Source organism: Gavialis gangeticus, unplaced genomic scaffold (assembly GCF_001723915.1).
Source record: "Gavialis gangeticus isolate Ggan-Ray unplaced genomic scaffold, GavGan_comp1, whole genome shotgun sequence".
Classification (NCBI taxonomy): domain Eukaryota; kingdom Metazoa; phylum Chordata; order Crocodylia; family Gavialidae; genus Gavialis; species Gavialis gangeticus.
In genome coordinates this window covers 21,146,730-21,159,287 of record NW_017729028.1, presented here as the reverse complement: position 1 = coordinate 21,159,287, position 12,558 = coordinate 21,146,730, and the positions used below count along the sequence as shown (strand labels likewise).

Sequence of the window (12,558 nt, the reverse complement as noted above, 5' to 3'; positions counted from 1 at the left end):
GGGGGGCCAAAAAAGGGGGGGGGGGGGGGGAGGGGCACATGCCTTCCCCCTGCACCCCAACATCACTTGTGCCCACATGCCCCCTTCCTCACACACCCAACCCCTTCCCCACATACGTAGCCCTTTCCTCACATACTGGGCGGTTGGGGGTGAGGGCTGTGGGTCAGGAATGAGGGGCACTGCCAGGGCTGGGGAGGCCAGGGGGCTATGGTTTAGGGGAGGGGCACTGGTAGGGTTGGGAGAGTTGTGGGTTGGGAGTGACGGTACTGGCACATCAGGGCTGCTTAGCACCTCCAATGCAGTAGTTGGACAGCCACAGCTGGACGTCTGTCCTGGTGAGCAAAGGGAGCAGGGGGAACGCTGACTTTCTATGACAAAAACACCCCAAAACTTATAGGCATTTAGAATTTATTATAGTGATTGAGGCTTCCATATTGCTTTAACATTGTAAATATATTTATAAAACATTGTGTTCAGCTTATATGTATATCTTTGAAATGAAACTCCACTAATCGCATAAAAACACAGATTTTGGGGGTTTTTTTAATCAGAGAATTTGGGATTTAAAAGAAAAAACAAAAAACTCGAGGATCCCTGCTGATAATTAAGCCAGCATTCTAGGTGGTTTTGCATATATATGCGTTTGGTGCCTGAATAGTGATACACTGAAAGAAGAATGAGCGCATAATCAAAAATAATCAAACTAAGAGCTTGACATCCATATCACTTACTGCTTAAAAGAACAAAAACATTGTATTAACACCAGAGATCCAGCTCTCCACATCTGGCGCATCAATGCTTGTATTCTTGAGATTTAAATTTATGTTCCACAAATTTTACATAGGTAAGTTATCTCATATCGAATAGTTTGTAGTAATTGTTCTTGTCTTTATACATATGACTAATAGCTCTTTTCATTTGTAATTTTTAAATGTTAATTTTATTACTAGTTGATATATTTCCTTCACGTAAGTAACATATACCCAGTTACCAATTCTCTTAAATAGAATGGACTTTCTGTTACAGGTAATCGTATCTGGGGGAAAGACTTGAAAGGTACACAGCTGAGCCACGTAGCATGGTCCTCTGATAGCAAAGTTTTACTCTTTGGAATGGCAAATGGAGAAATTCACATTTATGACAATCAGGGGAATTTTATAGTAAGTTCAGAGCTATATGCATTGAGTCCGTGTTAACTATTATTTTTAATGTAAAAGTTAGTTTTCCTAACTTTCAAAGAAAATTTTATATATATTATATAAAATGTAAATATTACACAAAATATATAATACAGCAAAAAATGCGTTATCCGGCACCTTACAAACCGGCATGCTCTATTAATTGGCATGCTGGTCGACACGGCAAAAGCAAAACCGGAAGTGCCCACTGTGGCACTTCTGGTTTCACCAGGTCCCTATGGCCCGGGGCAAAGCAGCCTGCACTGCCGAGCCCCCTCCTTGTTCCCCGGCATACTGACATGGCGGGAGGGGTGGCGGCCCAAAATGGCAAAGATACCAGTTTGGGCCTCTTGGGTAATCAGCATATTTGGTTATCCGGCACCCCCCCCATTCTCTATGGGTGCCGGATAACAAAGGTTTTGCTGTATATAATATACGTAATAGGTACATTTATATAAACATACGTAATATATTATATGTACTATCTATGTATACACATGTATGTACATGTACATACATATAGCAAGTTTGCTAAGGTAAATACCATATTTTCTTATATACAATGCACCCCAGAATAAAAGATGAACCTTGTGGTTGAAAGACAGAAAGATCTTTTCTTGTAGCAAGTAACTGAGTAACAGCAGCTAGGGAGCCAAGCCTGCTCCTTGTTCTTATCCCCCATGACTAAGGCTGTGCAAATTTTACTTTCAGTTTTTGTCTGGTAAGCAGAAGAAACTGCTTTTACCATATTTCTTGCATTTAATGTGCACTAAGATTAAAATTTCTACTTGCTAGTTCCAGCAGCATGAGAGAGTGTGGTATTCAGAAAACATTTAGGCATATAGGCATTTGTACATATGCTTGTGCTGCAGTGCCAGGCACTTTTAAGAGTGCCTGGTGCTATGGCACATGCAGTTGTATAAAGTGGTGGTGGCATCTTAAAGGTGTTTTAGTTCAAAAGTGCACCACCACCATTTTCTGCGTACTGATGCTCATTTTGCCACTTAAACAACTGTACGCAGTGTGGTGCAGTGTGCGTCAGCTTGTGTGTGGAGCAGACTTGATTAATCGAGTCTGCTCTGACCTGCTGGATCTCGAAAAGGTATGTGTATAACTGCCCATAGTACCTGTTTCATCATTCTGGGCAGCTAAGTAAATATAGCATCAGTGCATTCTTTGGTTTGCAATTCATTATGTAAAAAAAACCTGAAAATTGTTTATGCACATGCTAGGTAAATCGCATGAATTTCACCAATACAATATATGTTGTGCAATAATATCGGGTAAATGGGCTGTAACAGGGGGCCTGCTCCGGGGCTGATCTCAGTGCAGCCCGTCCACTTGTTCCTGGGCTAACCTCCCGCGTTCTTGCCCACCACGCCTTGTTGTTAAAGATGTAATTAAGCTGGAGGCTGCCCATTTCCTGTCCCGATGCCAGGGGGCACTATCTGCGGCTCCATTCCTCCCCTACACTGCAGCCCAAGCCTTGCTGATGGCAGAATCCTACTAATTGAACCCCGCCTGGATTCCTCTCTTCAGGCGGCCTCTTCCACCTTCATACTAGGCAGCATAGCTCCCTGAACCACTTCCCCTTCGGGTGTGGTTCCCCCGGGACCTTTGGCTCGCTAGCCCTGACCCACCTCCAGGCCAGTAGGATCCCCAGGCCCTCGGCTCTTGGGCATTCCTCGTGGTGGGCCCCTGGCCCTTCGACCCTTCTGGTCCTGGCCCCAGCATGGACCAGTCAGGGGAAGTTCAGACAGGTGTGAGTCTATGGCCTCACCCTTTCTCTATGGGGTCCACCTTCCAGACCCTCAAACAAGGGGTAATCCACCCAGTGGTGGGGGCTAGGGGTTAAGGCACCCTAACCCACCTTTCACCAGGGTGGAAACTGGCCTGGCATTTCCTAGGGGCTCCCATGCCACTGAGAGCCTCACCAGACCACCCACTCCCGGCAGGGTGCAGTTTTAGGTCTTACCCAGGACCAGGAACCTCCTGACCATCCCCTACAGCACCTCCCTTACCTCCAGATGATACCAGCAGGCCTCCAGCCAGGCAGTGTTGGTGCCTGGCCTCCAGTAGCAGAACTGCTCTGTTTATAAGGGCAGCCCCAGATTCAGAATGGCTGCCCTCATCAAGCACCTGGCAGCTGTCAGCTCCAGGCCCTTAAAGTGGCAGGCACCTGCAGTGCCCTGCCATACGGGGGATCAAACTCACCCTGCCCAATTTTGGTCTGGTGGGTGCTGTATGTAGTGTGTAGGGTGGTTCAGCCCTGCATGTTGCAGGCAGCATGTTCTTGTCCTGCTCTAGGGGGTCACTGTGCATGGGGTGCTCACTGCTTGGCGTGCCCTACTGCACTGGCCCTGTGTGCTGGCTCCAGGGCTGGTCCAGATCAAATCCCAGACTGCCCTCGTTCATTGGAGCCAACACGCAGGGCTGGTTTGGTGGAGAACCGCATGCAGCATGTGCCCAGTGCTGGCCCGATGCACCACATGCAGAGTGAGCCTTGAGCAGGGCCAGTGTGTTTTTTGCATCCAGCGTGTGGGGTTGGACTGGCTGTGAGTACTGTACGTGGCACAGGGGATTGGCATGGGTTGTGGGCTGCATGCAGTGCCCTACTGGACTGCTCCTGGAGACCCTACACAGGGCTGGTTCGGCATGGGTGCTGCATGCAGCTTCTGCCCTGGATTGACCCCCTGTGCCACTTGCAGTGCCCATGTTGCTGGGTCTAGTCCATGCGCCAAACTGCCTTGATGTACAGGGTCAGTCCAAGACCCGCAGGCTGGCTCATAGGTCTCCACAGACTGGATCTGGTCCATGAGGTGAATGTTTGACACTCCTGGCATAAACCAACAGTTTCCTATCACATTATTTGGCAGGGAGACAGTGAATTAAGATCTTAGATGTTTAAAAGAAAATCTCTGTAGCAGGTCCTTGAATAAAGATAAATGGCTTTAATATTATTTTATATTTCTAATGGTTGGTGTAGAACGTAATGTCCTGCAAGTATTTGAGTGGGCCAGGGAGGTTATATGGGCTGTACCATGACACACCTGTCTGATTTAAAGGATGAAGCAAAGCTTTATTGGCTACACACAGAGCTAAAGCAGCAATGCTGCATGCATTAAGGTGAATCTCACTATGCTGCAATAATTTTGGGTGGATGAAATGAGAGTGCTGGAACAGTAGGCCATGCTGGGGGGAGAATCCTAGGTCACCATGTCTGCATTAGTCATGTGTTGTATTTGTCATTTATGTTGAAGTTCCAGTTATTTGGAATACAGGAATAACTGTGATGTGTAGTATTACATATTTTGGCAATGACAATGTAAAGTAAAATCTTTTAAATTGGCTCCCTAGATGGACAGAGAATTGCCTAAATTAATAGAATGTATGAATTAAAAGAAGAAGCCATTTTAAGATTAGTTTAAAAAGATTTGTAGACAGGAAATTATATTCCCCTAATTTATATGTCCTGAAATTGTTGGTAAACAAGAGCTAGTTAAAAAAAACCCAAACCAGAAAACCTATCATTATAACATTAAATTTAAATGCTTTTAACATTTTTAAATGCCTTTTTTTAGTAATTGAGCGAATTCAGAGTAAATGCAAAATGTTTTGATTGACCTGAACTTAATTTTATTGGCATAATACTTTGTGAAAATTTTCAAAATTTTGACTGTCTACTTTGATTGGGAACATTTTTTCAAATCTCATCATTTTTTTTTTTCTTGGGTGGAAGAAAAATCATTTGGGTAGGAAAAACATTTCCTACCCCACTCTAATCTTTTGTAAGGTTATGGTATAAATGTGCATTGCAATTAGAACCATTTTGATTAAATATATGATAGATAATGATTAAAGGTTTTTTTTGTCTAGATGAAAATGAAACTGAATTGCTTGGTGAATGTAACTGGAGCATTTAGTATTGCTGGAATACATTGGTACCATGGTGCAGAAGGGTACATTGAGCCGGATTGCCCTTGCCTTGCTATTTGTTTTGACAATGGAAGATGCCAGATAATGAGACACGAGAATGACCAAAGTGAGTACACCTTACTTTTTATCTGATGCAGGCAAGGTCTAACACTCAACTGAAAGGTATTTCTGTGTTTGTAACATGTTTACTTTTGGCTGCTGCATTCAGTCAATTCCAGAATTTCAGAGAGAGTTTCCTAGAATGGGTGGGAGCCAAGTGATTTTGGTGAAACCTGGGAATTGAGAAAGGCAATAGAGGACATGGAGAGCCCCAGCACCTTTATAGGGGGGGATGGAATGGAGCATCTTGCTTGTCTGTAAGTTGCTTGGTGTGCAGAAACAACTTTATTTCAGCACCTCTGATAACATCTGAAATTACATAGGATTAGGTATATTTAAAACATGAACTGATGCTGTTTTTGCTAAAGCCTTGGAAACTGATCGTTGAACCATTCCTGACCCAATATTGCTAATATTCAACTTCTTATTTCTAAAAAATAGACCCTGTTTTGATTGACACTGGTATGAATGTGGTTTGTATCCAGTGGAATCATTGTGGAAGTGTGTTGGCTGTGGCAGGCTCCCAAAAAACAACTACCCAAGAGAAAGATATCAATATTGTTCAGTTCTACACTCCATTTGGTGAGGTAAAAATACATTGCAACTTGTCTAAAAAGCTCAAATTAAGATGTTTATTTTGCTTGTCTAGTGATTGCTGTAATTATGATCAGAATAGCCATAGTGTTCTGTACTTTGAATGTATGAGTTATATATATTTAGAAGAATATATATATATTTTTATAAATTTATTTTTAATATTTATATTTTTATTGATTGCACAGTATTGTGCTTTGGGAGGTTCACTGTGAAACATACATTGTATGGGTGAAATTCACTGAAGCTTGGGAAATGACACCTGCCCACTATTTTTCCCAGAAACCTTTCAAAGATGCATTGTAAATCCTTTCTTATCCTCATACGTCTCTAGGAGACCCTGTTTTGTGAAAGTCTTTTGCACCTGACCTCATTTGGTTTATAGGCTGTTGCAGCTAGAGCGTAAGGCGAGTGCTTCTATGCTAGCAGAATCTACCATCTGAGAGTCAGTGTTCTTATAGTTCATTTTTATGGTGCTACTTTTGCATTATTTTAATATTATAAAAGCCTAAGACTGTCTGTGTGTCCGTAATGTTTTATTCGCACTCTGATTGACTGAAGGAAATGGCCAATCAGTGGGCTCCAAGCGTGGGGGAGCGCTGCCATGATTCTGAAGCCATGCCGAGGACCGGAAAGGGGGTGGGGGAGCCGAGGCCAGCAGCGCTGCCTTGGCTTCCCCACCCTGCTCCCTGCAAGAGGCAGAACAGCAGCAGCATGGGGCGTTAGGTGGCAGCACTCCATCCCAGCCCCCATCATTCTTGCGGGCAGTTAGCTCGTATTAGAAATAAATAAATTAGCCGATGTGATATTTGGCCATCCACAACATTATGTAAAACAATAGTGAGTGTATGAGGAAGTCTTGGTTCCTAAGAAGGAAGAGGTGTCAGGCCAGCCCCAGCAGTTACGGTAAGGAAAGAACATTGAATTGCACGTTTTGTTCTGAAAAAAGTAAGATCCTGATTTATGGGGAAATTCTGTAGCCTTCAGTATTTATTGTCAGAATCTTGGACACAGTTTAACTAATGCCCCTGCCTACTAGTATTATAATGTAAGTGACTGTCCCAAGCATTTTAGGTTCTGCATCCAGTGTGTAGAAATATTCACAAGTAAACTTAATTTTGAGATCTAAGGGGAATGGCATTATACTAATTCTGATACTCACAGATATTGGCTGAGATTTTCAGATGATGGCTTCTTTGTTGTGTATAACTTAAGTCCAAAATTAATCATGCGTGTAGATGCCTCATTAGCTATTCAGTGGCAGAAGGTAGACCAGGGTGACACCTTGAGCAGTGGTTCTCATCTGGGGGTATCTTCAGGGTGCTTCCCTTGCATCTCATGCAATACCAGATCAGAAAGCAGCTGCGGTAGGTGCATGGGTTTCTTATCTGATAAACCTAGTGCTGGCAGGAACACCTGCTGCAGCCCTTCCTGGTCTAATCGCCTCATACTCCTTCCTGCGTGCCTTTGTTTTGGGGTAGTTTCATTTGGGAGCAGTGAAGAAACACAGGAAACATATCGGTGGTGCAGTGTCTTGGTTGATAATGGTAAAGCTGAAACAGTGCAATGGTTGTTCTTAACGGGTGCTGCCAAATTCAGAAAAGTTATGGAGCAGTTTCCCGAATCTAAAAAAGTTGAGAACCACTGGCTTAGAGACTGCTTGGTTCAGAAAGGCACGAGCTTTCATAGGCAACAGCCTAATTCAGCATCTTGATAAACATGCTGAATAGGTTATTGCCTATGAAAGCTTGTGGCCTTCTGAACCAGTTAGTCTTTAACACCTGTCCTTGGTCTTATGTTCATACCAGGAGAAAACCTTTCTCCCAGCACAAAAAGAGGATAGAGCTGTTCATGGGATTTCTTGCAGAGAAGTGGCTTTTTCCCAAGAAACTTAGATTAATTGCTACAAGGAAGATCTCCCCCCTCCTACGCTGACTTGAATGGCTGTATGCTTCTCTCAGATGTTGAGGAGGCTTTCTCTCCATCTCTCCCTTGCCCAGGAGGGAGCCCTGTTGGGGACCCTGCCATAGAATTCCCCCCATGTCCCGTGACTGGGGGCCATTCTCCTGTGGTGGTACCCATCCCGTAGCCTCAGGAAGGTTGCCTGCAGGGAGAATGGCTCCTTTGCACTCTTCTGGGTCAACCTGGAGGAGTTACAGGGTCCAGAGGCAGCTGCAGTGCAGTAAGGCTCTGGGAGCTTTTCCCTGTGGAAGAATGCTCTCCCCTCCTTGCCCCTCAAACTCCTCTTGGTAGACCTGGAGGGGAGCATGAAGTGTGGCAGGAGCCAGGAGAGTTCCTACAGGAGAAGCCCCCCCTGTCCTGCCAGCCAGCTGATTAGTGAAATTGGGGGAAGGAGGCAGGGCATTTTCCTGTGGTGAGAACCCTCCTGGGGGTGTCTGTGACAGCTTTGTCCTTCACAGGCAGGGCAGAGGGCAGGCTGCCAATCAGTGGGCACTGTTAAGGGTAGGCGTGAGCCAAGCAAAAGCTCATCTGCGAGGCTCTTCAGCCAGGGGGCTGGAATACATGTCTGCTCCGGCTCTCAGGCCATTATTCTGGTGGTAGATATTTCACAGAAATTCACACCGTTAGAAATAAAGGTGTCACCTTGGACTAATCTGAAGCCAGGCAGAAAAATAGAGCAACTAACCATTTTGCTATTCTCTTAATAAGATACTGAGTCATATAAAATAATAAAATATACATCTGCATTTAACTTGGACACAAAATTATTGTCTCATAATGAAGGTAGGCTGAGACATGAAATTTAAATGAAAATAGAATTCACTGGGGTGTAGGTTGTAGCCATGTTGGTCTAAGGACATAGGCAGACAAGGTTCCTTGGGTGAATCTGATATCTTTTATTAGACCAACTGGCATTCACTGGCATTCTGTTAAGCAAGACGTCTTCTTTTCATGATCAAAGAAAATTTAAGGCCCTGATCATTTAAAACTTAGTTGCAGGAGTAGTTTTATACATATGAGTAATTCCACAGAACTATTTGAATATCTAAGGCTTTTTACCTGCATATGTGTCTACAGGATTGCAGTCATAGTCTCTAGAAAAATATCTAGATATGAAAATGGCATTTTATGAATTTCCACTTTGCATAGTTCACTGATTGTAATCTCCATACACTGCCGCAAAGTGGGAAGTATTTTGCCATCTGTTGTCATCTGAATGATATAGTTGTTCCCTGTATTAGTTAAGTCATAACTGAACTTTTTTTTTTGTTTAGGCTTGTGTAGAGGGAATAGTAGAAAGGAGGAGGAAGAGAATAGGTTCAGGAAGGATTTATTTGTTATGTCAGTGGAGCTTGCTCTTGGGTATGCATGATCAGCTTATTTCCAAAACTGATTTTACATATGCCCATGGCATAGGATGGGTGTATTCTAAAAATACAGCCATCCTACTCTGTGGGCATGTTTGTTCTAGCAGTTGTGTTCAAAAGGACCTTAATTACCTGGTTTACTATGATAATGGAGTATTAGGCTAATCCTAACTCTTGAGAAATATCAAAGGTTATTGTTGTTACTAATGGGAAGTTTAATTTTATTTAAAAAGTGGTTTAAATAATAGGTACATAAGGATTGAAGGAAAAGACATTTTTGCTTTCATTGATGTTTTCCTGTATATTTTTGTGAATTTGAGTTATGTACAAGTCATCCATTGCAAATTTGTGTAGTTTCTCTCTGACCAAACAAGACAGTTCAGTGAAAACAAAAGAACACTATGATAATGTAAATTAAATTAATTTTTAGTTTGTTGAAGAGCACAAGAGCTAAATTCTGTGTTCATTGTTATTCTGGTGGAGTAACTTCAATGGTATTTAATTCCATCTGTCTAAGAATTTGTCCGTCATGATTTTTTAGTTCTTCTTACTGGATAATTATATATTAAAATATGCATCTGTATTTTAGCATTTGCGTACACTGAAGGTTCCTGGCAAACTGATGTCAGCCCTGTCCTGGGAAGGAGGCGGATTGAAGATTGGATTAGCTGTTGATTCTTACATATATTTTGCAAACATTCGGCCAGATTACAAGGTAGGTAGTGATGTAGTACTTGAGTCACTGGAGGTAAATATAGTTATTAGCTGAAAAATAGTACTGTAAAAATGGTGTAAAATAATTTTTATTACAGTTTGCCTAATAGAGCTAGCTGAGGTCTCTTCTGTGTATCACTAATAAAACAATTGAGTGTTGATGTATTTGATTTTGTTGAAAGCAAAAAGACACGGCTTAATTTTTAGGTATTAGATTGAATTTGGTGTACTGCCTGAAAAGGTTTGCTTTCTAAACTGAGCAGATGTGAAATGGAAGAAAAAAATGCCAAAAATTATGTTATCGTTTCTATTAGCACTTTTTCCTAACCATTACAGGATCTGGGCAGGAAGTTATTCTTCTGTCCTGTGAGAATTAAGGTCTCTTATGTCCTACATAAGTACCAAAATTACTGCATTGGATTTTTCATTCTTGTTGAAGCTATTCCACCTGGTGTAAATGATTAAATATTTATTGGAGCAGGGTTTTGAACCTGGGGCAGTTACCTCCCTGCATGACCGAAATACTAAGCTACAACATCTCTCTCGCTGGCCACTGTACAAAATAACAGCCTCAGCTGGAGAGATTGAGCCCCCCGCCACTTCCAGAATAACCTAAAGCTTTCTGGTTGTTACTCACCTGCTGCGGGTCCTAATCACCAGGCTATTCTGGTAAGATGGCACTGTTTCCTTCTCTCACCAGAAATTCCAGAAACAGTTCTTGTTAAATTTGTCATGTTTCCAATAAAAGTTTTGATGTCAGAAAATCAGTATTTTCTGATTAAAACCCAGTTCATTACAAAAAAGTGCTGACCGAACTAAGGGCAGATTTCTGTTCTGTTTACTGACTAACTCTGAGTTACCTGACCAAAATGTAGGAGTGATTCTGTTACCTACCGTGGGTGTGTAAATGCCTGTATTATAGAAAGAAGATCACCTCTGGAGATGTGCCTGTATTCCTTTTATGGTGCACTTGTACCATATGATATTGAGTGTAAAGATTTGCCCACCTGGAGAAAGTAGCAGAATCTTCTCTGCTTTAGTTGGGTAACTCAGTTGGTCACAAAGCTACATTTAGTCATCCCCTAGTTGAAAAAGAATTCTCCCCCTAGTCATTATGTAAATGTCTTAAAATGCAGTAATTTGGCTTCTGTACAAGTTAATTTTTTCCCTGTCCACTAATCTGGAATCTACTGATGTTGTAATTGATACTTCAGTCAGTGCTTGCTAATGAGAGGCAGGAAATTTCCAAAGGGAGTTGAAGCTTAAGCTGTCACTTTATGAAAAATCCAAGCTTCTGGGTTTTTTTTTTTTTTATGTTTAACCTCTATTTACACTGAAATATTGGACATGTGGTTTTCCACTTGAAGGATCAGCAGTGTAAACTGTTGGTTAGGCAGTCATCCAGTGTTTCATTGCTAGATGATTAGCCCCTGCCAGGGCTAACTGACACTCTGATAGTCGCCCAAGCCTTATTTACACTACCGTTTCCACCCTTGGTACCACTTTTGAAACTGCACAGAATGAATTATGGGTCTCTGCCAGCATAGTGCGGCCTCTGTTAGTCTGCAGAAAGACAACCTGAAATAGTAGAGAAAGATGCAAGCTGGTATGTAAAAGTCATCCCTAATGTTCATATCGGCACAGTTTTAAATCTGGCTTAAACTGATGTTCTCCTTTTTCCTGTTACAATTTTGAAAGCTTGCGACCAGTTACTGGGCTGGCTTATTCAAGCAATGGTTTGTGTTTCTCTACCATGTGGTAAAACTCTTATTAGTAACTATAACAATTAAGAGTATTTCCCCTTGTCAGACCTTAGGTAACCCAGGCTAATCTTTTTTAAAAGCTGGGGTTTTTTAATTTGTTTTCGGGGGTTTTTTAAATCTAGACGGGGCATCTGTCCTTATGTACCCAGTTTAATTACAGAAGGTGATCATGTGGCTGCCTACAAATTCATTGGGGGCAGAGGGTGGGGGAGGTGGGAGGAGAGGGGGCAGCAAGGAATAGGAGATGCTCTGTCTACCAGGGCACCTCTTGGAGTAATTAGGAACAATGACCACAAACTGACGGAGAGCAGATTTAGGTTAGGCATTAGGAGGAACTTCTTTATGGGAATGATTGCCAGAATCTGGAATGGGCTTCCAAGGGAGGTGGTGCTGTCCCCTACCCTGGAGGGGGCTAGACATACACATGGCTGGGGTTGTCTGAGCCCAGTGCTTTTTTCTGCCCAGGGCAGGGGGTTGGGCTCAATGATCTGCTAAGGTGCCTTCCAACCCAGATATCTATGAATCTATAATTTTCCTGCCTCCCATCTCTCTCTGCAGTAGGGCATTCCAGAGAACATCATTCTACATGTTTCTGATGCGTTTCATTTGGTAGTCTCATTTCTACTGAGACAGAGTGAGAGATCTGCATACATTTTCTCAGAATAATTGATTAAATATTGTTGAGCAAAGAACATAAACTTAGTTTAATGGTAAAAATGCTACTACTTGAACACAATCTGAACTTTTACCTGGAACTGGTTATAAAAACACAGATAAAATTGTAGTGTGGTGCCAGTCTTAGCTGTACCTAGTAGCTTCTATATAGACTAAAACTCTGTCTGGCATGTTCCAAATGCCCTAAACTTTCTGAAGTCTGAGTCCACTTCTAGCACTTGTGGCAAATAGGATAAATCTCTTTTGTGAGTGTTTTGGATGATGTGTAAA

The 12,558-nt window shown here is 42.4% G+C and overlaps 1 protein-coding gene across 3 annotated transcripts in view; it reads left to right on the top strand.

Annotated features, from left to right (window-relative positions):
* WDR35 (WD repeat domain 35) overlaps positions 1-12,558 on the top strand; it is a 76,556-nt gene that overhangs the window by 11,473 nt on the left and 52,525 nt on the right. For all 3 annotated transcript variants that reach the window (XR_002098155.1, XM_019520790.1, XM_019520791.1), the window contains exons 6-9: positions 1,027-1,160; positions 5,055-5,220; positions 5,655-5,800; positions 9,726-9,851. Coding sequence is in view for 2 of the 3 variants with exons in the window: in XM_019520790.1 (XP_019376335.1) it covers positions 1,027-1,160; positions 5,055-5,220; positions 5,655-5,800; positions 9,726-9,851 (572 nt within the window). In the remaining variant the exon portion in view is untranslated. The remainder of the gene's footprint in view (positions 1-1,026; positions 1,161-5,054; positions 5,221-5,654; positions 5,801-9,725; positions 9,852-12,558) is intronic.